General features: G+C 47.5%; 2 protein-coding genes across 2 annotated transcripts; one reads left to right on the top strand and one right to left on the bottom strand.

The window, feature by feature from the left end:
* Positions 1 to 659: 659 nt before the first annotated feature.
* On the bottom strand, positions 660 to 4,137 carry GGS25DRAFT_215013 (RNB-domain-containing protein). The gene is made up of 2 exons (XM_049256908.1): positions 3,680 to 4,137; positions 660 to 3,628 (listed from the first exon to the last, which is right to left on the bottom strand). The coding sequence occupies exons 1-2, from the start codon at positions 3,873 to 3,875 to the stop codon at positions 870 to 872; spliced, it is 2,955 nt and encodes a 984-aa protein (XP_049117387.1). The 5' UTR covers positions 3,876 to 4,137; the 3' UTR covers positions 660 to 869.
* A 14,602-nt stretch (positions 4,138 to 18,739) lies between these two features.
* GGS25DRAFT_214708 (uncharacterized protein) lies at positions 18,740 to 21,226 on the top strand. The gene is made up of 2 exons (XM_049256907.1): positions 18,740 to 18,856; positions 18,994 to 21,226. Exon 2 carries the CDS (start codon positions 19,029 to 19,031, stop codon positions 20,775 to 20,777), a length of 1,749 nt encoding a protein of 582 aa, XP_049117386.1. The 5' UTR covers positions 18,740 to 18,856; positions 18,994 to 19,028; the 3' UTR covers positions 20,778 to 21,226.
* The last annotated feature ends 945 nt before the right edge of the window (positions 21,227 to 22,171 follow it).

Genomic DNA, 22,171 nt, shown 5'->3' with positions numbered 1-22,171 from the left:
CCCATCTCCCCAAACCCCCTCGCCCCTCGCCTTAACCCCCTCAACTATGTGGCTGAGCAGCAACCATCACCCAATACCCTCAGACACCATCGCATGACTCCCACAGAGGAATAATCCACGGTACCTGCACACCAATAGTGATGACGATGACGACGACGACAGCAGCATCACTTAACCAATCTACCAGAAAAAGAATTAAGGAAGAATATCGGCCAACCGTAGGACGCGAAACCTGGGCTAAGGGGGCGCAAAACCTCCTTACATAGGTATCTATCGATCCATCGACCCAGACACGGACCCAGGAGTTGGGAGTTGGGAAGGCCGTAGATTATAACCATGACGTTTCTATTTCCCAGTCCACGGTACGCGATACTCTGGGCTGGGGCTGAGTACCTAGTACAATAGGTAGAATAGCTGCCTAACCTTAGGTAGGTAGATAGCTTTTTCATGAGGAAGTGGGGGGTGGATAGGATGTCAAAGCAACGAGCTATTGTAAATAGTCCCGAAGTCGGTAGATTATTGCAACGGCAATAGTTACCTAGCAATTAATAATATCGAAGCGTTAAGTAACTGCCTAAGTATGTTAGACATACGCATGCCTGCTTAGCGTACTATGTAGGTAAGTAAGGTGCTCAGGGCCTCACGTCTGTGCTATACATATGTCTGTGCCATCATATTCATGGGCCCCTTTCACCAATTCCCTGCGTCGTGACTCTCCCCGGGCGTATATTCGACCAATTGCTTCGTTGCATGTAGATACGATCCACCTTCATTCACGCTTAGTCTTGTCTTATCTTCGCCTCACCTTAAGCCATAAACCCGTGTCCGCGCAACGCCCGCTTTTCCTCCCCCTTCCACACTTCACTCACTCACTTCACCAATTCCATCTTCGCGCCCCTCTTCCCCGTAGCCTCGTCCTTAACATCCCGGATCCGAACGACGACCTTCTGAAACAGCTCCACCGCCACCTCCCGGCTGCCGCTAGTCTGGAGCCGGTACTTCTCGGCATCGAAGACGCTCTCGGGCTCGGGGTCCGCGAGGTCGCGGAGGCGGATGAGCCCCTCGATGCCGAAGCGGGGGACCAGGACGACGAAACCATTACTAAATATCTTCATGACGAACCCTTCCTCCTCGGCGACGCGGCCGCGCAGGGACTGGCCAACGTAGTAGGCGACGCTGGCGCGACCGGCGAGCTGGGCGTTGCGGTGGCGGACGTTGATGTTTTTGCAGACGGCCTCGAGACGGCCGCGCGAGCGCGTGGCCGGGTGCATGGGCTCGTAGTCGATGGCGGCGGCGAGCTGACGGTGGGCTACAAGATCGGCGTACCGGCGGATAGGACTGGTGAAATGTGTGTAGATCTCGGACGCGAGACCGTAATGCCGGAATTCGGGGTAGGCTTGCGTGCCTGCGCAGAAGTACTCGGCGCTCATCATGCACCGTGTTGCCATGATGCGTACCAGCGTGTTGAAGAAAGGCTCTGCTGGGTCCGCACACGCGTCCAGCGAGTCGGCTAAGGCTTTTGACGAGTCGAAGTGTAGTTCAAAGCCACGCTTTACCTTGAGTTGGTTGGCTAGTTCGTCGAAGTTGGTCTTGGGTGGGGAGCCGTGGCGACGGAGGATGGCGGTTTGGGGGAAGGCATCGTATATCTTGCCTGCTACGCTGATATTGGCGAGCAGCATGAACTCTTCTACAAGGGAGTTGGTGTCTAGCAGTGCCTTAGTCTTGACGTCGATCGGGTCGGAGGTTTCTGATTCCATCTCGACTTTCACTTCAGGGGACGAAAGACTCAAAGCTCCGGCATCAATTCGTTTCTGCTTCAACTTCTTTGATAGCATCATGAGGGTTCTCATCCCTTGGGTCAAGTCGTCTTGCTGCGAAGCATCGTCGATCCGTAGTTGTGCGTGTTCATAGCTGAAAGCTTCGCGAGATTTGATGACTGACTTGGTAAACCTCGCGTTGACAATATCAGCCGATTGATTGACCTCCCAAATGACAGAAAACGCATAACGCTCCACGTATGGTTTTAAAGAGCACAGGTCAGTTCCGAGAAGCATCGGCAACATGTCGATACGCTTATCCACCAGATAGACAGTCGTGCCTCGGATACTTGCTTCCATGTCCATGGCATTACTAGGCTTGACGAAATGCGATACATCAGCAATGTGAACGCCGACTTCGAAGTTTCCATTTGGTAGTGGCCTTGCGTGTAACGCGTCGTCGATATCCTGACAACCTGGGGGATCGATACTGCAAATAAGAAGGCCTCGCAGGTCTTCTCTATCTTTCCAACCAGGGTCATCCGTGCTGGCTGGAACTTTCCAATCATGGCCCTCCGTAGGGAGGCAGTCAAGTACTGTCTTCGGGAAAGGCCGGTACTGAACATCGTATTCGAGTAAGAGAGCTTCAGTCTCTGCGGCTTTGCTTTCTAGTTCTCCTAGAGATCTAACAAAGTGGCCGACAGGGTGTCGAGATTCACGATCCCAGGAATCCACTGTAACAAGGATTCGCTTCCCCAACAACTCCCCGGCCTGTCTAGTACGTATGCGAATTTTCGGTATCTTTTTGTCCATTGGGATCAAGAAAACGGTTTCTTGCTTTCTCCCTTGTTTACCGGACTGACTGGCTGATGAAGGGTCAATATGGCCAACGTATTGACGCCAATTTCGTTTGATGACTCCGACAACTTTCGCAGTAGGTTGTGGCCGTCCTTCCGTATTTAGACCTTGTGTCTTCTTAACTTGCTCCTGCAAAGCGCGCCTCTCCTGTTCGGTGACGAGATCATCCCCTTCTTCGTTGTCGGCATCCTCATTCTTCGTGATGGCCTCTTCCTCGAGAATTTTAGTAGAAGGCTCTTTCCATTGGTCCTGCGGAAGAACCTCCACAACCACTACATCTCCATCTACTGAACGGTTGATGTTTTCTCGCCCTAAAATGAGAAGAGGTTTGGGGAATGCGGGAACCTTGATGGAAGCTTCGAGATAGTTGTACGGCGAGACGTTGAAGACACCCTGGTGTAGAACGCCCCCTTTTATTCCAGTCATCATCTTGGATAGCGTATAGTGCTCTGGATACAAGAAGCCAACTTCCTTCCTGTCTCTGGAAATGCCGTGTTCCTGTGATTCGGGAATCATGTCAAGTAGTCGATCTGCGTCTTCGAGCCCCGAGACATAACCACGTAAAGTCATAGCGGGAATTCCCTCTTCCTTTGCCTTTCCGATATTGAGCTTGTCGTCGGTGAGCATGACTGTCACAGGTAACCGCTCGTTCTTGTCCTGGCCTAGATGTTGGTTGTACCACTTGACGGCTTGCCGTACGGCTCTATCGTTTCTATCATTGATAGTTTCATCTTGGTTTCGTGTGATGTGTGTCTCGAGTCTGAACTCGTTGAAGAAGACGTAGAAACGTTTGTCTTCGCTCTTGGTTAAGCCAATGAGGCGATTATATAGCGGTAAGGACCTGTTGCGTAACTCCTCTAGGACGGTCTGTAATATGACGACGTCATAGAATGCAGAGCTTTGCTCAAACAAGTCCATAGCATTAAGCAAGGCATTGGTGTCTGGGACTAGATAATGGCCTTGAGGGTACGTCTTGGTACCCGCAGGCTTGTCCGAAAGGACAAACGGGAGTGCTATGTTGATATTAGTTATGACGGCCTCAGGTAGTAGATATTGGCACTTACCCTCCCCCCGTGCATTCCTCGGGGCCGTGGCTAGACACTTGGAGCATAGCCTAGAGGAGCAAGGAGGATATTGTTGTAAATAGACCTCTCGCACAATCTTTTGGACCTTTCCGCTCTTCGTGGATCTCACATATATCTTGTTGGTGATATTTCGAGAAGAGGGATCAGAACCCTGGCTTCTCTTGAGACTCGTCATGACTTGAGTTATTTTGTTGAATTTATCTGGTAATTCATGGATGCTTGAGGACGACTTGACGTTGCTATAGTATGATATGAATAATCTGATATGCCCAATGGCGATGAATGGATGATGAATAATACCAAATAATACCAAATAAACGTGATGACGCTAAAAAGATCAAATCAGTTGAAATCACCACTGGGCGAGCATTACTAGGTACATCTTATCGATAGGCTTTATCAATCACTATCAATGCACTGACCAGTTTAGATCTACCTAACCTAACCTAGTAGGCTAGTACCCATACCTAGGGTCTGCTAGGGTATGCTACGGATCCATAACTTAAATGTTAGATAATCACCCCAACTAACGCTATTAGTCATTTAATAGTATGATGTATCGCGACTTTGGAACTTCCACTTCTTCCCTTCTTCCCCTTCTTCCCCTTCTTCCACTTCAGCATCCACCTTGATGTATGTACATCATCCATGTCTCAATATATCTACCTAGGTTGGTAGCTGTGTGCGGATCTCTCAACATCCACTGCTCATCACTGCTCATCCACTGCTACATAAACACCAGTGACACTGATGGCAGTTATGGAATATTGGTTTGTGATACCACCATCTGAACCTCTACTACCTACTACTACTGCTGCTACTGCTACCGAACCGTAAAACAAAAGAACCCTCCAAAAGCCAAGAATCTTTATAGAAATTAAATGTCAAGCAACTACACCTGGTTACTCACCACCCTCCCCCATCATCACCATAGTTGCCTTGGTAGTTAATGTCAGTCTGTCCTGGTACAATGTCTACCTATCTAACCTACCTACATTGCCAATGGGGGGACGCGAGGCGAGTTACGGATCTATATTAAATCTGACTCATATGATCGACCGCATTCAGCCGGCATATTTTTCCCGCGCCGCCTCTGCGTCTTCCTATTGGTCATATACCTCATCCCTCCCTCCCCTTCCCCCCCTTCCCCCCCTTATATGCACCAATACGTCTCAGGATCGTCGTTGGCCACGAAATGCAACATGTACGTACATACATACGCGAACCTCCTTCAACTGCTTTAAATTTAGCAATTTTAGGTGTGGAGGCGGCGCGGCTCTGGGGAGAGAGGATATCTGTGTGTCCGTGTGTTTTTTTGCCTTCAAGACATGTATCATGATAGCATGCTGGGTAGGTAAGTAGATGTTGACTGATTCACGGGGTCCTAGCAACGCCGGTGAAGGTCGACTATACGCTTTTAGGAGCCCTCCGTGGCGGCGATGATAATGCGATGGGGCTCTCCTATACGAACATACGTGCGTACTTATCTATTTGCCTACTAGATACCTACCTACGGAAAACTCTGCCAGGCATGTGAAGAACTGAACACATATCCAGGCGCCTATCTAATCTAACCTGCCTATACTTACATGGTTGGTGGCGAGAGAAGTGATACATTATCATGTCATGTCAGTCATAGCAGGCATCCGCGTCTCAACACGAGTCCCCCCATCACGGTCGTGATGCGAGGTGGCGACGAAGGTACTGGGTAAGGATAAGGCTAAGGGGGGTCGTAGGTCGTCGGCTAACCCACGAGCCTCCTAAAAAGCAAAAAAAAAGGGAGAAAACCCTAACCTACCTACAGCTACCTATACCTGCCTGGTTCCATGGAACAAACAAAAGGACAAACAAACTCAAAAGCGCAGTACGCAGAGGTAGTGTTACTCTTGAGGGTGTAGCGGGTTCGATCCCGCCGTGAGCTAGGAATGGTTGACTGCATCTACCTGGAGAGGTGTCAGCTTCATATGGGGAACACGCCATTGTTCTGCCGGATATCTATGGACACGGGCGCTATCGATGCCTTGAGCAGGAATTATCATCATCATCAACAACATCATCTGTTGTTATTGTTGTGGCTGTGGTCAAGCACGGCTGGTGACCCTCACGGCAGTGGTACCGCAACGCGTGGGGGGTTACGTATGTACGTCTAAGGACGCCCGGCAGGTTGTCGAGGCGCCCCGTATCGACCTACTTAATCTGAAGTATAGCCTTAGAGTAGTACGTAGTAAGAAAGACGTCACTTCCGAAATGTCTCTCCTCATGAAGGGTTACCTCGAGAAACAATATCGGCAGACGTGCCTCTCTGTCTCTCTTTTTCTCTCTCGATTTAAACATGAAACATTACCATCAGCCACTGCTTCCCCATCACCCCCATCTTCGTCCCATCCTATCCCCCCAATAGAGGAAAAAAACCAGACGAGGAAAATTAAGGGAACGAACTCTGAGTGGTCAGCCTCTAGGGAACTTCTCCGAATGCTGTAACACACACACACACACACACACACACACGCCCACCCACATCTTGTGGGTGAGGCGTTCACTAATACTCGGATCACGCTTTTGGTTTCACCGATTTAAACGACTAGCTCTTCGGAACTCCTCACGATGATTCGGTCGCGGGTTGAAAGGGTGAGGGTTGACAAAGATTGGGTTTGAGATCTCCTTTCCCTGAGAAGATCAAGGAGAAGACAGATGTCCTTTACCTCTCCTCTCTGCTTTAGGTTGGATGGGGGGGGGGACACGGATCACTGCCTACACTTCCTACCTACACTAGGCACCTATTACCTACGTTATACATGAGTACCAGGGAGGGAGGCATAGAGGTAGACAGCTACAGCTAGACAGGCAGGTAGGTTAGGTTAGGGTTAGGTTACAGTAACTCAACTTCCTTCGTGCGTAGGTAGGCCATGTAGCTCTAAGTGGCTTTGGCGTGAGCATACATACATACATACATACATACATACATACATACATACCCATAGGATGGCTTCACAAAAAGCAGCCCTGGCATGTGGGCTAGCGGCAAGCCTCCCATGGCCACAGCTTTCCAGTCCTCCCCTGCTCCCCTTCTCCCGGCCTCGGCAATAGCGCTACGGTATAACTATGGGCGTTTTTTTCTTGGTTTTCAGAGACAGAAGAAGAATCCTAGGCGACGTTACGTCATTTGAGGGTTGGGAATAAGGGGTCCCGCCGCTCTCACGACTCACGAGAAGTCCTAACCTAACGCCCCTTCCGCCGGCTTTGCCTCCCGCCGGCATTGCTTCCGCCGGATTTTGCTTCCGAGACAGCAGGAGTTACTATTAAGCAGTAGTTGGATTAAGGTAGTAGGTTAAGGCATTGATATGATATGATAAGATGAGATGAGATGAGATGAAAAGGCATATATGATTCATGCCTTGACGATAAAACAAGCAGGCACATCATACATGGGGTTTATGGTCTGGTCTGGTCTGGTGGATAGCATGGGACTATGTAAGTAAGCCAGACCGAAGTCGTGATTTTGCAGGGACAGGGACGGGGACGGGACGGGGTGCACCATATAGCACCTGTAATACCTATAGCAGAGAGCAAGATAGGTATTATAGGTAGATAGGGTTAGGGTAGGTAGGTGGGACTGTCCATGGAGGATGCGCTGCGCTGCGCTACGCTGCGCTGCCTGCAAGAGCGGGTAAACAGGGATCTGTGGATCTCCCGCTCTGTCATGCCATGCAGAAGCAACGGACAAGCAACAATATCCCTAGCAGTAGGTAGTTAATAGGATAGGATATAATAGATGACCTAGAAGTCGTTGGGCATTCCCCAGTGGGTCGCCAGGTTTTGATCAGACGAAAGAAAAGGGGGAGAACAAAAAAAAAAAAAACCATGCCTCCCCCCTCCCCCCCCCAGACAGATCGTGGAGTGCACTCCTTGGAACGAATCTGCCGAGGGGATGGGATGGGATGGGTGGACAGGACAGGCCCTCCCTCGCCCTCCCATGGGTGGTGACATTGCCGCGTACCTAGTGCTATGTAGGTACCTACATACCTACCCATACCTAGTAGGTACTATGTAGGCATGATGTGTAGGGTAGGCAAGGCAAGTAATTAGATGTAGGGTTATAATATCTTCTAATTCTTTTATTTTTGGTAACGGGATGGATTGTTCTTGCATGAGCTTGTGTGCGTGTGGTGACCCCTAAAACCTAATGACAGACAGGAAACATGGAACATGGAACATGGACATGGACATGGAGAGATGTCAAAAGGAGGCTTGCGTGCGTGCGCCCGAGCACCCTCCCCCAGCCTGCCTTCTTCCTCTCCCCCGGGTCCTGATGTATGTTTCTTGATGTTCGTCTGACCTCTTTGAGAGGAAGAGAGAGAGAGAGAGAGAGAGGAACCTTCTGGCTTCGGTTGGTTCGGACGATTTAGAGGCGTGGGTGTGGGGTCAGCGCAAGCCACATACACACCTACGTACTTACATGCATACATACGCACATACATACGAGATACATAGATGTAGTTATAGATGGATACCTAGATAGATAGATAGATGGATAGAGGGGTAGATGGATACCTAGATAAGAGGCTAGGGGGGAGGAGACGCGAGAGGAGACGCGACGATACGGCGAATGATATCCCACTCACTCCAGCTACTGTAACTAACTATCCTGCCAACTCTGCTAACTATCCATGTACGCGAAAATGTGGCGGGTGAGAAGGTGGCACTACTAAGAACCTCATACACACACGAGAACTTCAGTAGTTATTGTCTAGACACTAAACCAACATTGAAACATTAAAACCCTGGTAAGCTTAGGTATGAGCCCAGTAGGTCGATGGCAGTATTAAGGAAGGAGATATGAGCAAGGGTTGATACCTTGGCACAGATGGATCCAAGGATGGGATCGAAGGCGTGTATGTGTGTGTGTGGGCATGGGCCATGGGCGGCTTGGGCGGTTGCATTTAAGGTAGAGTGGAGACTTGGACTGGCGCCAAGAAGGATCATGATTTGCAGATGGGGTCTGTGGGTTCCGACTCCAGCTTCGAACTTCAGATGTCAGCTGGTTGGCCCGCCGGGACTTCATCTCATAGCTTCGACCAATGATCACCAGTGGGGCCCTTCGCTACACCATAGTATGATGTACATACATGTACATCCTATGTATGTACATAGAGTCACTCCTAAGGGGGGGGAGTTAAGAGCTTAATCCTCATGGCTCATCGAACCCCCCTAGTTCGGTACTCCTCCTTGTACCGCGTCCCTCTCCTCCCTCTCCTCCCTCCCCTCCCCCTCTACACACTACTCCTTCATCGAGTTTCTTAGCTCCACACCATCTTGCTCGTCTAGCATTTAACTATAATCTCCCCCATATACCCATCTAGACCTCTATAGCATTATAACATGTTCTATATTCCCACGGGGAACAAGGATCCCCACCGGTCACATGAAGCTCTATAGAGAGCTGAAGGGCTCCAACATCGTGTGTTTCTATACCAGAAGTCTAGAAGAGATCTACAAAGTCTAGCTCTTTGGGCATCGTTTTTTATTCCCCTTCCCTATCGATGGGCTATTAGGAGGAGGTATGTAGTTTGAAAGTCGTAAGCGGAACCGAGCCGCGAGGTGAGGGGTAAATCATTATCCAAGTCGCTTTTTTTTTTCTCAAACGGAACTTTGGTTCCCGGTCCGCCCTTGAAGCTACTAGTACCGGGGATAAGAGGGTCATAGGTCGTTAAGAGGTTTCCTTGTTGGGTGTTGGGGGAACTTTTAACAGACGTTTTGTAGGTATTGTACCAAACAGTGCCCGATCAAAGGGCACAAACGAAAGCTCTTCTCGTATGGACGATGAGTAGGCACTCAGGAGGTAGCTTGACGGAGGAAGGCGCAGTGTTTGATGTGAGCGACTTTCAAAATACCTTCTTACCTCTATACCTACTTCCGGCATTCGAGTCTGATATGTCATTCGATTATTTATAATCTACGAGTGAATCTTACGATAGGTCTCGGACCGTATTACTACCCGTTCCGTTCTGTTTCTCCAGTTAGGTATCCGCTGAGACTTTTGCGCCCAAGCCTCTCTTGTCTCTCTACCTACCTGGGTACCTATCTATGTTATAATCCACATCTGTCTCGACCGCGGCCTAGTTCAGAAAGCTGTGGCGCAATCTTTTTTTCGCCTACATAGTAATGTATACCTATATATACGAGATGCAAGGATTTGCGTCCAAAGGGCCAATCGCATCGCATTTTCACATGTGTCGGCCATGATGGAGACCGGTCAGCGTCTCGAAGTCGGCTCGCATGACCATTGGTTGTGATGCTCAATGACGCTCGTCCGGGTTCCATCTCACAGTTTTTCGATGGGGCTTCTAGCATATCGTGAAACGTTGACATGTTGCTTGGGCTTAATTTCTTTAGCAAGAGGTCTCGATGGTCGCTTGCTTGGTGCCATGTGCCATGTGAGCTCTTGTGATATATTGTGAGCTCATTATCGACAATGACCGACCAGGTCGTCGCGACTCCCCACACGCTAAAAGATGGCCGTGGGTGCATCGGCAATCGTTGGCGCATCTGTCACTCTTCCATGGCTAGATCCGTGATCGCTGCTCATTTTCATTCCTGACCTTGTCGAAAGCCAGATGATCGACCTTTATTTTTATTTTGAGAAGTGGGATTGAATGAATCTGATAGAGCGAGCTCGTGACAGGTAGGAAGAAAAGCTGGTAGGTATCCGGAGCGATGTGGAGCTCCCTGCAGGTCGACGAATAGGTGAAGCAACATGTAGCTAGACCTTGGCTGCAGCATCGTGCAGGAAGAAGTACATACATACATAGTACATACATACATGTCGACGGCGTAGGGCCTCGTCCTACCTAACCGTTTTAGTCGGAATGACACATGGGCCATTCATAGGTAACATATCACAAAACTTTGTGTTCGCAGATATGGCCGTATCATGTACGACCGGCCCTTTACACGAGATACAGTTACCATGTGAGAGGGAACCATGGGTGCTTGAACGCAACAAGAAACGTTTTGTGTTCTGTGTAATCAGATTTGTTATACATGCCTACCTAGGTAGGTAACTAGGTACCGTACCAACCTGGCATGTAGGCATCTGGTATATAGGTGAGAAGGGTATATGTTCAGCGATATCTCGAAACATTTGTGATCTATGGAATATCAATGTGACCTAACCTACATATGAGGTAGGTATGTAGGTATTGTACCTGGGAATATATGGGCGGGTATTCTTAAGGATGCTTAGGGGTATTGCATACCTAGCTCGGAACTAATCTCAGCCTATTCTATACATGTAAGTAAGTATGTATGTAGGTAGGTAGGTAGGTAGGTATGTAGAAGCCATGCATACATACATGTAGGGTTAACATTAGATGCAAATATATGTTCTGCATACACCATGTCTGTGGATGCTCATGCGATTGGGATTATAACTTCGCTTAGAAGTCCACTAGTCTAGGTCGATACCCAAGTGAATGATCTACGTCTGCTGAACCCTCACACTAACTGCCAAGGGCATCGGACGAAGAAGCTAAACTATGGAATGCGAGGTAGCGCGTCCTGTCAAAGATAGTCTATGAGTTAGCGACAGAAGCGATGCATTAGAGTAGTAGGATATGGTATAGGAGGGTGGACTCGATGCGATTAGCATCATATTGAATTGATATGAAACAATGATTTGATGTAGCAATATCGATAGTCCCGTAGCTCATCTTTGGTGAAAGAGGGTGCGAGTAGATAGCTCTCGGCATCGATGGCCTCGAGCTGGAATGAGACAGAATCATGATAAGCTCATATCCGCCTGCAATATAAGTATTGCCGAACTGACGATGCCGAATAATTCACTTCTACCGATATAATAGAGACGGCTTCCGTTTGTCTTGGCATACCGGGAAATAATACACAACACTGTGTAGTATCGAAGGCTTGTAAGTGGTCACCGAGGTGTGGCGTTCGTTCGCCAAGCTGATGGGGAAGCCTGCCTGCCATGGCTCCGAAGGATTCATTAATAGTGTTTCTTGTTTGGAAGTGAATACATACTAGTACGTCTTCGCTTGTTGACGACATCCGTAAGGCTACATACCTAGGTAGGTAGGTAGGTATTCGACTGCTAGCTAGCTAGCTACCTCCTTAACCTAGGTAGTAGGTATTCGACTAGGTTAAGCGAGTCTCCAGGCAGACCTGGCTGTTAGTCAGTCAATATACAGTCTCCTAAGCGGGGCAATATGCAGTCCCGCGCTTCTCGGATGAGGTGGGATTGTGATATGAGTCAACTCTCTCTCCCTTGGCCTCCTGGCATGTGCTACTGTGCACAGTATGTAGGATTCTGCCGTAGACGGGGTTATGAGCAAGAGCTGACGAAACATTACGTGGTTGGACAAGCTATCGAAGGAAGCTAACCGTAATAATGGCCATGCACTATATATGTCTTAATACTCACTACGAGGTAGACAGTTAAAGCGATTGATATCATCATTTTTACATTTTCCCTGGATCGTGAGGATGAGCCCCTTTGTCAGTCTGCCCCTTTTAGAAGCGATGGATTTGCGAACGCCCCACGGCACAGCTTCTGTTTCCAATATTGAACTATACGTCTCTTATCTATCGGCGACAGCCTTGCAGTGGTCAAGTGGGATATTTCGCCCGGGCATGATAGATTGGTTTGTGGTCTGATGAAACGACATATGCCAATATAAGGCATTATTTTCTTAGCTTGCATGATCAGCCAATTATAGAGGTACTCTTCGTCGGACTTACTACTTCAAAGGTAATAGAGAAGCATGCTGGATATTGCTGGATAGGTGCTGCTGGATATCCACGATTGATATTTCTTAGACGGCTAGACAGTTAATACCATAAAACTTGAGATGTGTAGCTTTCGCTTGCTGACCGTCTTCGTTCAAGCTGCCGTAAGACGAGCTTACATAGGTCATAAGTAATGGAAGCTTACTTACCTACACATGCCTCCAGGGTTAAACCAACGAAGGTTAGGTAGCCCGAATCCCTTTGTGCATATCAAGGCCCAGACCATGCAGGTAAGAAGGGTAAGAGATGTAAGAAAGGTACATAAGAAAGGACGGGGATTAAGGCACATTGAAGCTCGGAAGTACCTGATGACCAAATGCAAGCTACTTAAGCGAACACATAGAGCGGCGTGACGCGTATGGCGGTTTTCATCATGGTTTCGCGTTTAGAGATACGCGCATCCCTAAAATGACTTCTACATTATGATTAGCAAAGTTACTATTCATGGATTAAAATTGCCACGAGGAGAAGGACATTGTCAAGATCGAGCTGGTATGAATGCATGTACATAGCTTCCACTCTCTTCTTTCTTCTTTTTTTTTCTTTTTTCTTTTTTACTTCCATGATATTCGCACCCTTGCCTACTTACCTACTTACACGTAGTAGTATTAGTTATTAAATGGCCGACTGCTATCTGCTATGTATCGGCTGCGACTGCGACTGCGACTGCGTCTGAGTCTGAGACTGGTGAGACTCTGCATTGTTCCCGTGTACAGTCGAAACATACTCAACGTCGATCAGGGTATTTAGGTAACAAATGTCTGCGTTTGTCCGGTCTTTCTCTTCTCTACTCCACCATCCAACAAGGAGTTCCGTAAGAGGCAGTTAGTCTGGCAGGCAAGGTATGAAATGCTAGCCATTGCTAGGTAAGAAGATGTAGGTAAGAAAATACTACTAGAAATAAAATGTAAAATGAAAATAAAGATATTCATGGATGTAAAAGAAAAGACTTGGGGTTATGACATCAATGCTTACCCATTCCTATCTAACTAGCTGAGTTAGGTAGTCACTAAGTACTAGGTAGGTAGGTACTAGGTAGTCAAGAAGCGCCGAGTAAAAAGAATATTACATCGGGAACCGCGGCCCAACGTTCATTGTTTCCACTCCGGCGAAACCTTGTCCTACCTACTAGTCAACCTTGTCAATTTTACCGTTGATTCCAAGTTTAAAGCTGCCTAGATGGCACTATAAATTCTATTTCTAGGGATATTCAATAGGGTTGATTTCATTTTCATGGGGCTTTCCACCTTCCATACTATGCCGTAAAATCCATTAATTGGCTGGCAGATTGGGAGAGGCTTACGGTTTTGAAACACTCGGCCGGGTCAAATCTTCCCGCAAACTCCACCGATGCACCGATACTAGTAGAGTGCTTAGTACACTTATTAGTGCTATACGTACAATACAATAGTCATAATCAACGATACATCTATTGTTGCTCACATCAACACTATATAAATGTGATGTAATGTGAAATATATATATAAAAAAAAGTGCCGTCTTTCAACCAAATGCCCCTACAGACCCGACGTGCTTTCAATGTTAGTAAAGACGCGCGATCTATATATATTACGCCGGAAATTAATATCTTACCTTCTTAGATAGGTGATTTTCGTGTATCGATTTATCCACAGGTACATCCATATGTACGTAAAAGTGCATGGTAGCGATGCGTTTGAACATCATGTGCTTGTGAGGGGCACACAATACTGCCATGGTATATAAAAAGATCATTTCAGTTACTAATGTATTGTACATATGTATCTGTTTCACATTGCAGGTATGCACTTGTAGATATCAGTAGACATCCAGGGATACATAGGAAGCTTAAGCTTACCTTGCTGGCCTTGTTGGCTTTTGATGTTCAATGTTGTTCCTACATACGCATACATTAACTGACTAAGATATCCTAGGATTACATATATTGAAACTTTTCTTCTCCCCTGAGTCCTGACGACTACATATACATACATCAATGATATCTCGATTCTCGATACCCGACAAAGTAGACAAACTCAACATCCATCTGCATACTAGGTATATACCTGTACATACATATACGTACTGTAGGTACGGATTGGGGATCCGGCTAGCTCCAACGTAAATTATTTTTGAGTAACTATACCGGCTTGTCGGTATCTTCAGTTTTCTCCTCTCTTGCCTACCTGCCTACTTATATGTACATATCTATACCTGGTTGGTTCAACAACGGCATGCCGGTGAAAGTACGTTCAAGGACATTGTCATCTCATCGGCGACTAATCTCCAAAGTTCCTGGACCTACATCATTGTGCGAGGGAGTTCTGTACATCCCGTTGACTACCTACATGTGGGATTATCTGGGATATTGTCTGTTAGGTATCACGTTTATGATGAATCCAGTAACCTTGAACATGCTAATGCGGAGCTTATCCATGTCGGGTAGCTTTACCCACGCTTTGTGCTACTGTGTGTATCGTTTCAATGTTCTACTACATAATACATGAGTAGAATACCTACATGAGATTAGTTGAGTACTTTTTGTGAATCATCCATAACCACCTCAATAATACTGACCGGCCGAATTCCATAAGTCCTGATTCACTGTTTTATTCCAAAAGTCCGAATCACATCATTCAACTTTGCGGAACTGTGCTCCAACAACCTCAGCTCGAATCCAACTAACAGTGTCGGTTATGTTTCAGTATATGTACGTCTTGATCTATGTAAATAACTACATACCTACATAATACCTTACATATATGTACATACACAGTACTCCGTACATAGTATCTATAGTTACCTAACTACCTGTATTCAGTACATATGTATATAAGGCTGAGCCTCGCCTTGAGTCTTTTCTATGCCTGCCTAAGCTGAATGTGACTCTAACAGGATTTTCAATAATACCTATAAGTTATTAGATATAAATTTAGATATAGAATGGATATTTTGATATAGGCATGAGAATCGAGACTTACATATCCTATGTAGGTAGGTATCCTACACATCCTATATATCGCTCTCTTTCTTCTTCACAAACACTGTGATATTAATCCTTGGATCTTTTAATACTACATAGTATTGCCACACCCGAAGCCTTCAACGTTAGCGACGGATGAACTATCCATGTACATAGTGTATATACCTACCTACATACATACATACATACATACAGAGATACAGAGATACAGAGATACTCTCTTTCTCTGCATCGCGCATCGCATAGCATCGCGCCTTCATTCGTCCATTTGCAACCCCGGCCAGCTGCCTAGGTAGTTGCCCAGCTTGCTCTGAACAGGGCCTTCCCCTGCAACAGCGCCCCCCCGTTCATCATATACCCCTGCCCTTGTCTGCGTCTGGGCTAGTAGAAAAACCCCCCGGTCAACTCTCCTCCCCTGTTCCATCGTTACATAGGACCCTTGGCCTTCTTCGCCTTCTTCGGCCACTTTCCTCGGCGTTGCTGATTACTGTTATTCATCATCATTCGCCATCCGCATCGTCCCCCGTTGCGTTATGGTCGCATTTTGTTACTCTACTGTCCGTCGCTGCGCGCTTTCCGAACTATCTAATCCCTATCCTTATCCTGTCTTCTCTAATCATCTATCATCTATCATCTAATAATCCTAGAATCCTAGAATCCTCATAATCCTAGCAGTCCTTTCCTGGCAATCCTAGGCCGCGGGGCTCTTCTTCTCGATAAACCCGCATCTGGCCTTGTTCAGCACTTGCATACCCGCTCTTGCGTTTGATTTTATTCCGCAATTATACACATGCCGCTATACCTCTTCGCATCTTCGTCTTTTATGACCGTTGCAACGTACAAACGCAACCTTGCTCACCCCATCCAGGTCGTGAACACATACCGTACATATAGTACATACATTACCACATGCTAGAATGCTACATGCTACCTACATACCTACATACATACTACATACATATACTACGTACATGTACGTACATAGATAGGTTCATTATTAGTGTTCCCCAAGAAGAAACGAGCCCGAAACTCAACGCCAGCAACCGACGAAGTTTAGAGCATCCAGCTCTTGCGAACACATTCAAACGCAAAAAGAGATCAGCCCTGATTAAAATCAAAATCAGCCACATTACATACTTACCACCACATACTCGCTAACCATAGTAGTGCTCTCTGGTTGCAAACCGAAAGAGGTGGCCCGGGAAAGGTAAAGCACCATCTGGGCTTGGCTACCCGTTGATCCACCCATCCATCTCTATTTCGCACAGGCTGCCGCCCATCCAGTTGTTATCAACTGCTGCTTGTACAATACATACTGCTGCCATCCGCTGCCACACCACACTCCCCGGATTCTAACTCGCAGCTTGCCCTGTCTGTGCCTATCACTGCAGTTTGTGATGGTCTCAGAGCAATTCAACGGCACCTGAAACCGACAAGCAGAAATACATCACTGTCCAATTATCACGGCAATTTCAATAACGACAAATTCTTGCCCGTGTAATTCTATCGCGTTTGATATATCTGTCTGGATAGACTTGAGGTCTCTGACTAATAAAGCCTCCGACCAAACTAAGAGACCAATCTCTTTCCCCTCCCTCCCCCCCCCTTTTCCTCCCTCCCACCTTGATAAAGTATCACCCAAAGCCTTGCGGACCTATGAAGGGGTTTACAACTTTCTCGGAGCAAAAACGAAACAGCAGCTGAATGAACACATATCCGGTACCAGAACCCGGAACTAGCTCACTACATACATATCTACTAGGCAAGGTTAGCCGGTAGTTAACGAAAAAGAGGGACATATCTGGAGATGAGAAAAGAGAGATAACGAAAATCAGAAGCAGAGTGAGAAGAACAAGAAGGACAAAGGGAGAATATCTAATTTGAGATTCTCTTATTCCTCCGTGCGCAAAATCATCCCTCATTTTGAAGGGAAACAAAACCAAAGGTGGAATTGAAGGGTCAAGGTGCTCTTTTTATTTATTACATTTATTTACCTTTACCTATTATCATTCGTCCACGAGCTCAACGGACGGGTACTGGTCCAGTACGCCCACTTACGCAAAGACGCAATCCCTAGTAGCAGGCAAAAGTACCTTGGTACATTTGCTCACTGCCCAGTTCAAGAACATTGAACTGACTGGGCACTAGCCTGGGAACTAGGGCTGGGCATTAGGTGCACTATCGACCCCCGTCACGGATTTGAAGTACATCATACATGCGCTACATACCCTGCGGTACATACATGCGTACGGGTACACTACATAACGCTACCACCTACATAAGATACATAACATCCACGACTTTACATGTATGGTTGATACGAAGACTTGGAAACTTGGGTTTGCGTTAAATCTACCAACCACATGCGCGAGTAATCCTGCAACCATTGCCCCCCCCCCTCCCCCGTTGTGGAAAGAAGCGTGGAAAGCGTGGAAAGAGTAGAAGCAAGTTCGATGCTCGCATACTTGCTATACTATTACCTTGTCAACCCTTTCCAAGATCTACTACCCTCGTCTCCTTGCGCGCGTCATTCACCCCCTTCCCTACGCCCTTTATTTTTCTAGTCCAACTATATCAAGACACGTCGCTCTGCAGGCACAGCTTTCTCCACGTCTCTTCCGCCGCTTGACGTGCAACATCGCAACGTCGCCCGCCCGAATGTATTCCACCCAGCCTAACGGCGCTGAGGGTGCGACCATCAATCCCGCGACTATCAACCCTGCCGCCCTCAATTCTGGTGAGTCTTTTTGTTGTCGCATTTAATCTTCCAGCCTCTTTTCTATATACTATTTTGCTTCTTAACTAGTAGCCTTCTTTTTATATTCTTGGTTTCTATTTCTAAGCTCTATTTAAACGCCGTGCGCTTTTTTACTTGCCTACCTCATGTCTTTAGCCTTAACCGTTGGCTGTGAGGCTTGAACTTTTTTTTTGGACGCTTGTCCAATCTTCGCGCCTCACTCTCGCACAAGCATACACATACACATACACATACACATACACATAATACACCTGCATACACACACATATATATACATATCTATATATCTATACACACACTCTCTCCCCCTTCCTCTCTTTCTATTGCTACTGCTGATGATCACTACCGTTGTTATCATCGTCATTCATTCGTCACTCTTGTTTCTCACTGATTGGCATAACGCGACTGTGGTTGGATAATCATTGTCGCGATGGCTAATACCTGGCGCATTTTTTCAACACCATCTCCTGCTTAGTTGACCACGCTGTGCTATCTGGTTGTGTCAATCAATTACTAACCAACCAATTATCTGGATGCGCAGAATTATTAAATCATAGCTCTAGAGGTATAAAGCGAAGTCGTTCTCCGGAATCCTATCACGACGCGCCCACGTCCGAGAATCCGGGAGATGACGGTAAGCCGCGGTTTTGTCTTCGTGTACCTGTCTATCATAATGCCGCTGTGCGCATCGTGGTTATGTTACATCATATTGTCGTGCGACAGCCCGCCTGCAAGGAGATACCTGCTAATTTGCTCTTGTCGCATTTATAGGTGATTCTAAACAACCTAGAAAGCGCGGTCGACCGATGAAATCGCGAGCTCTAGGTGACATTCCGGAACCACCCAACCAAGCTTCCATTCCTTCCCGACCCCCTCCTACTCAAATGTCGCAGTCGATACCGCCGCACACCCCCCAGTCCCAGAATGCCGCACTGCCCGGACATGCTGGGAGCTATACTCCGGCCCAGGCATCGCCTCCTCCGAAGACTACACCTACCAAAACTACTTTGAAGGCCTTACCGACTGTGCGCGACCACACTACTGACCAGCTTGGTCCTGGTGGTGACGAATACATACCACGCGAGATCGACGAGTCCGGCGAGAAGAAGGTCATGGGAAATGGTCAACTCTTGGGAGGGCGTGAGTATCGATGTCGAACATTCCTCGTACCGAACCGAGGCGATAAATTGTTCATGCTTGCGACAGAGTGCGCGAGAGTGCTCGGGTATAGAGATTCCTACTTGCTCTTCAATAAGAACCGATCGTTATATAAGATTATTGCGAACCAGATAGAGAAGGATGATCTAGTGGCGCAAGAGATTCTGCCATTCTCGTACAGGTCAAGGCAAATTGCAATTGTCACGGCACGGTCGATGTTCAGGCAATTTGGGAGTAGAGTTATTGTGAACGGACGGCGGGTGCGGGATGATTACTGGGAGCAGAAGGCGAGGAAACAAGGGTTTACGGAGGCTGATCTTGCGGGAGAGAAGAGGCCAGGGGCATCCAAGGCCAGAGAGGTAGCAGCCGAAGCGAATAACAGTGTGCCGCCACTTCCAGGAGGCCCTCACGGTGAGATTGTTTATGCGAACACCCCGCAATTTGGTGGCGCTCCGCAACCTCTTGTTCAACCAGGTATGATGGGACCACCAGGAAGCTCGACCAGAATGCCCATGATAACAGTAGGACCAGATCTAAGCGATACGAGGACTCGAGACTATAGTAACTTCATGAAAGGCGGCCCTCGACAGGAAATTACTGGTCAGCCCTACCAGGACAGGACACAAACCAGTCCCATCGGAGAGATACACCAACAAGCTCACCACGCGGCCGAGTTCAATCGATCTGTCAATCAGCAGCGCGACATGCGGAGCGATTACATGGCCAACTTATGGCGGAGACCCCACGAACAGCCACCTACGTCTCAACCAGTTGCCACCGAGTCCGCCCTGCCAACGACCCGTCCCGGCCAGTCACCTCATACCACCCCTGCTAGCATACAAACATCTAGTATGGTATCGAATCAGAGTCCTCAACAGATGATGATGACCGCGCCGCCTTACTCGCAGACGATTCACTCGCAACAACCGATGAGCCAAACCCCGATGCGAGGCATGCCCCAGCCGTCGTCTCAAAAACAATCGAGGCCATCCAATATCCAGCCCGGCACCTCGAACAACATGTCTCAAGGTACACCGGCGTACAACTATAGCTCTTCAAACCAAATGTGGGGCCCTCCACAGACACCACAAGCGCCTCAACACTATTCTGGATATACGACTCAGTCGCAAGCTTCGCCTCACCCCCAACAGTCACCGGCTCCTCAGTTACGTCACTCCACAGCCACGCCTCAGATGCAGCCGAGCACAATGCAGTACCATGGGATGCAAAGCCTAGGCCAGGGATATCCTAATCCGGGACAGGGTATGTACCCTCCCGAACAAACCCCTAGACAATTTCTGCCTCAAAATCCTGCCCCCGGACCGGCTGTGACCTCAGCCTGGAACAATCCGCAAACGTCGGCTGCCGGGAATTGGTGGGCAAATCAACCTCAGTGAGGCGATAACCATAAAAGAGATCTAGATACATGGGGCAACGCTGATATATAACCCTCAAGCAAAAGGGATACGACAAATTGAATATCGCCGCCCCTATCACTAATAACCAAATCGCGTTGCGCGCGCCAGATCTCTACTTCCGCCTCGGGCCCTCGACTGGCCACCACTTGTCTACATTTCACATCATTGGGATGGATTTTTGCTTTTAGTGTGTTTATGCCTTTGCACATTACACTCGTCTACCTGGTCCGGCAATAGAGGAATCGGAGAATGGTGTCTCATCGCATATTCTTGAGAATCCGTCGGATTCACATTCATTCGGACGATACACGGATTGGTCGGTAGGTTGGACTGTTTTGCGCTTTCCGCTGCATCATGAGACTATGGCCGGCTAGTCATTTTGTCGAACCTCGAATGTCTAGCAGCATTTGCATATACACTTGATACCACCGTGGCTTTTGTCGTTTTTTTACACATCGCTTTTATACTGTCCTTCGCTCAGTTTCAACAGACGGTTACAGGTTTTCTCGCTTTGCTTTTTGCGACACCTCTCATCATCATTGCTCGCAACCCACCTTAAACATTAAGCCATGGGGCACTATGCTATTTTATCATTACCCGATAGAGGAGACCTATAACTCTAGTTATAGTGTGGCTTTGTTATCCTCCATTCTGCGATGCTCATTCTACATGGGGGACGCGCTTCTGGGTTCTATGACATAGCATGGCTCCGTGGACTTGCTGTGATTCGAAGGGGGCAAGCCATTGATATCTTCCAGACTTTTCATTTCGTAACTCGGCTCTCTCTTCGGATTGAGGGCACTCGAGGACTGATCGGCTCTGTCACTGTCGATCCTTTCCCCAGGTTCGAATATTTATGGTTGTCGCATTGCATAAATGGCGAGGGTTTTTGATTTTACTCCTTTTCGGCTTCTTAATTTTTTTTTCTTGGGTATGGGCTTAGGAGGTATTCTACTAGTTTTTGTTCTTACGTTCTCCTTGTCTTTTCTTATCCATTCCCACGTACAGTGCTATGTTACCTTTCATGGGGATATTGGAAGCAGCCTGCTTGTTAGTCAGTCAGCATTGGAGGAGTTTACTCTGTTTCATCACCACTGTTATCGAGTAATTTCACCGTTGGATCTGGATACGCCTGTTGAATTGAACGGGTCTTTCTTTATTTTGGAATCAGGGGCGGCCAGGCTTTTGCTCATTGACTGAGCATGAAGTTGGTTGTTTGTTTACCCATTCTCCATGACTGTTTTACACGAGGTTTTGAAGGGCCGAATTTGCATCATAAGGGATACTGGGGGCTCTTTGACAACCTCGGGCTTGGGTATTTACTCAAGAGGGAGAGGCTTCTACCAATTGTGTTCACACTTTAGTCTAGGCGG

This window comes from Hypoxylon fragiforme (genome assembly GCF_022984875.1).
Source record: "Hypoxylon fragiforme strain CBS 206.31 chromosome Unknown GGS25scaffold_4, whole genome shotgun sequence".
NCBI lineage: Eukaryota > Fungi > Ascomycota > Sordariomycetes > Xylariales > Hypoxylaceae > Hypoxylon > Hypoxylon fragiforme.
The sequence above is the reverse complement of the archived record's forward strand: the minus strand, read 5'-3'. Positions and strand labels throughout refer to the sequence as shown.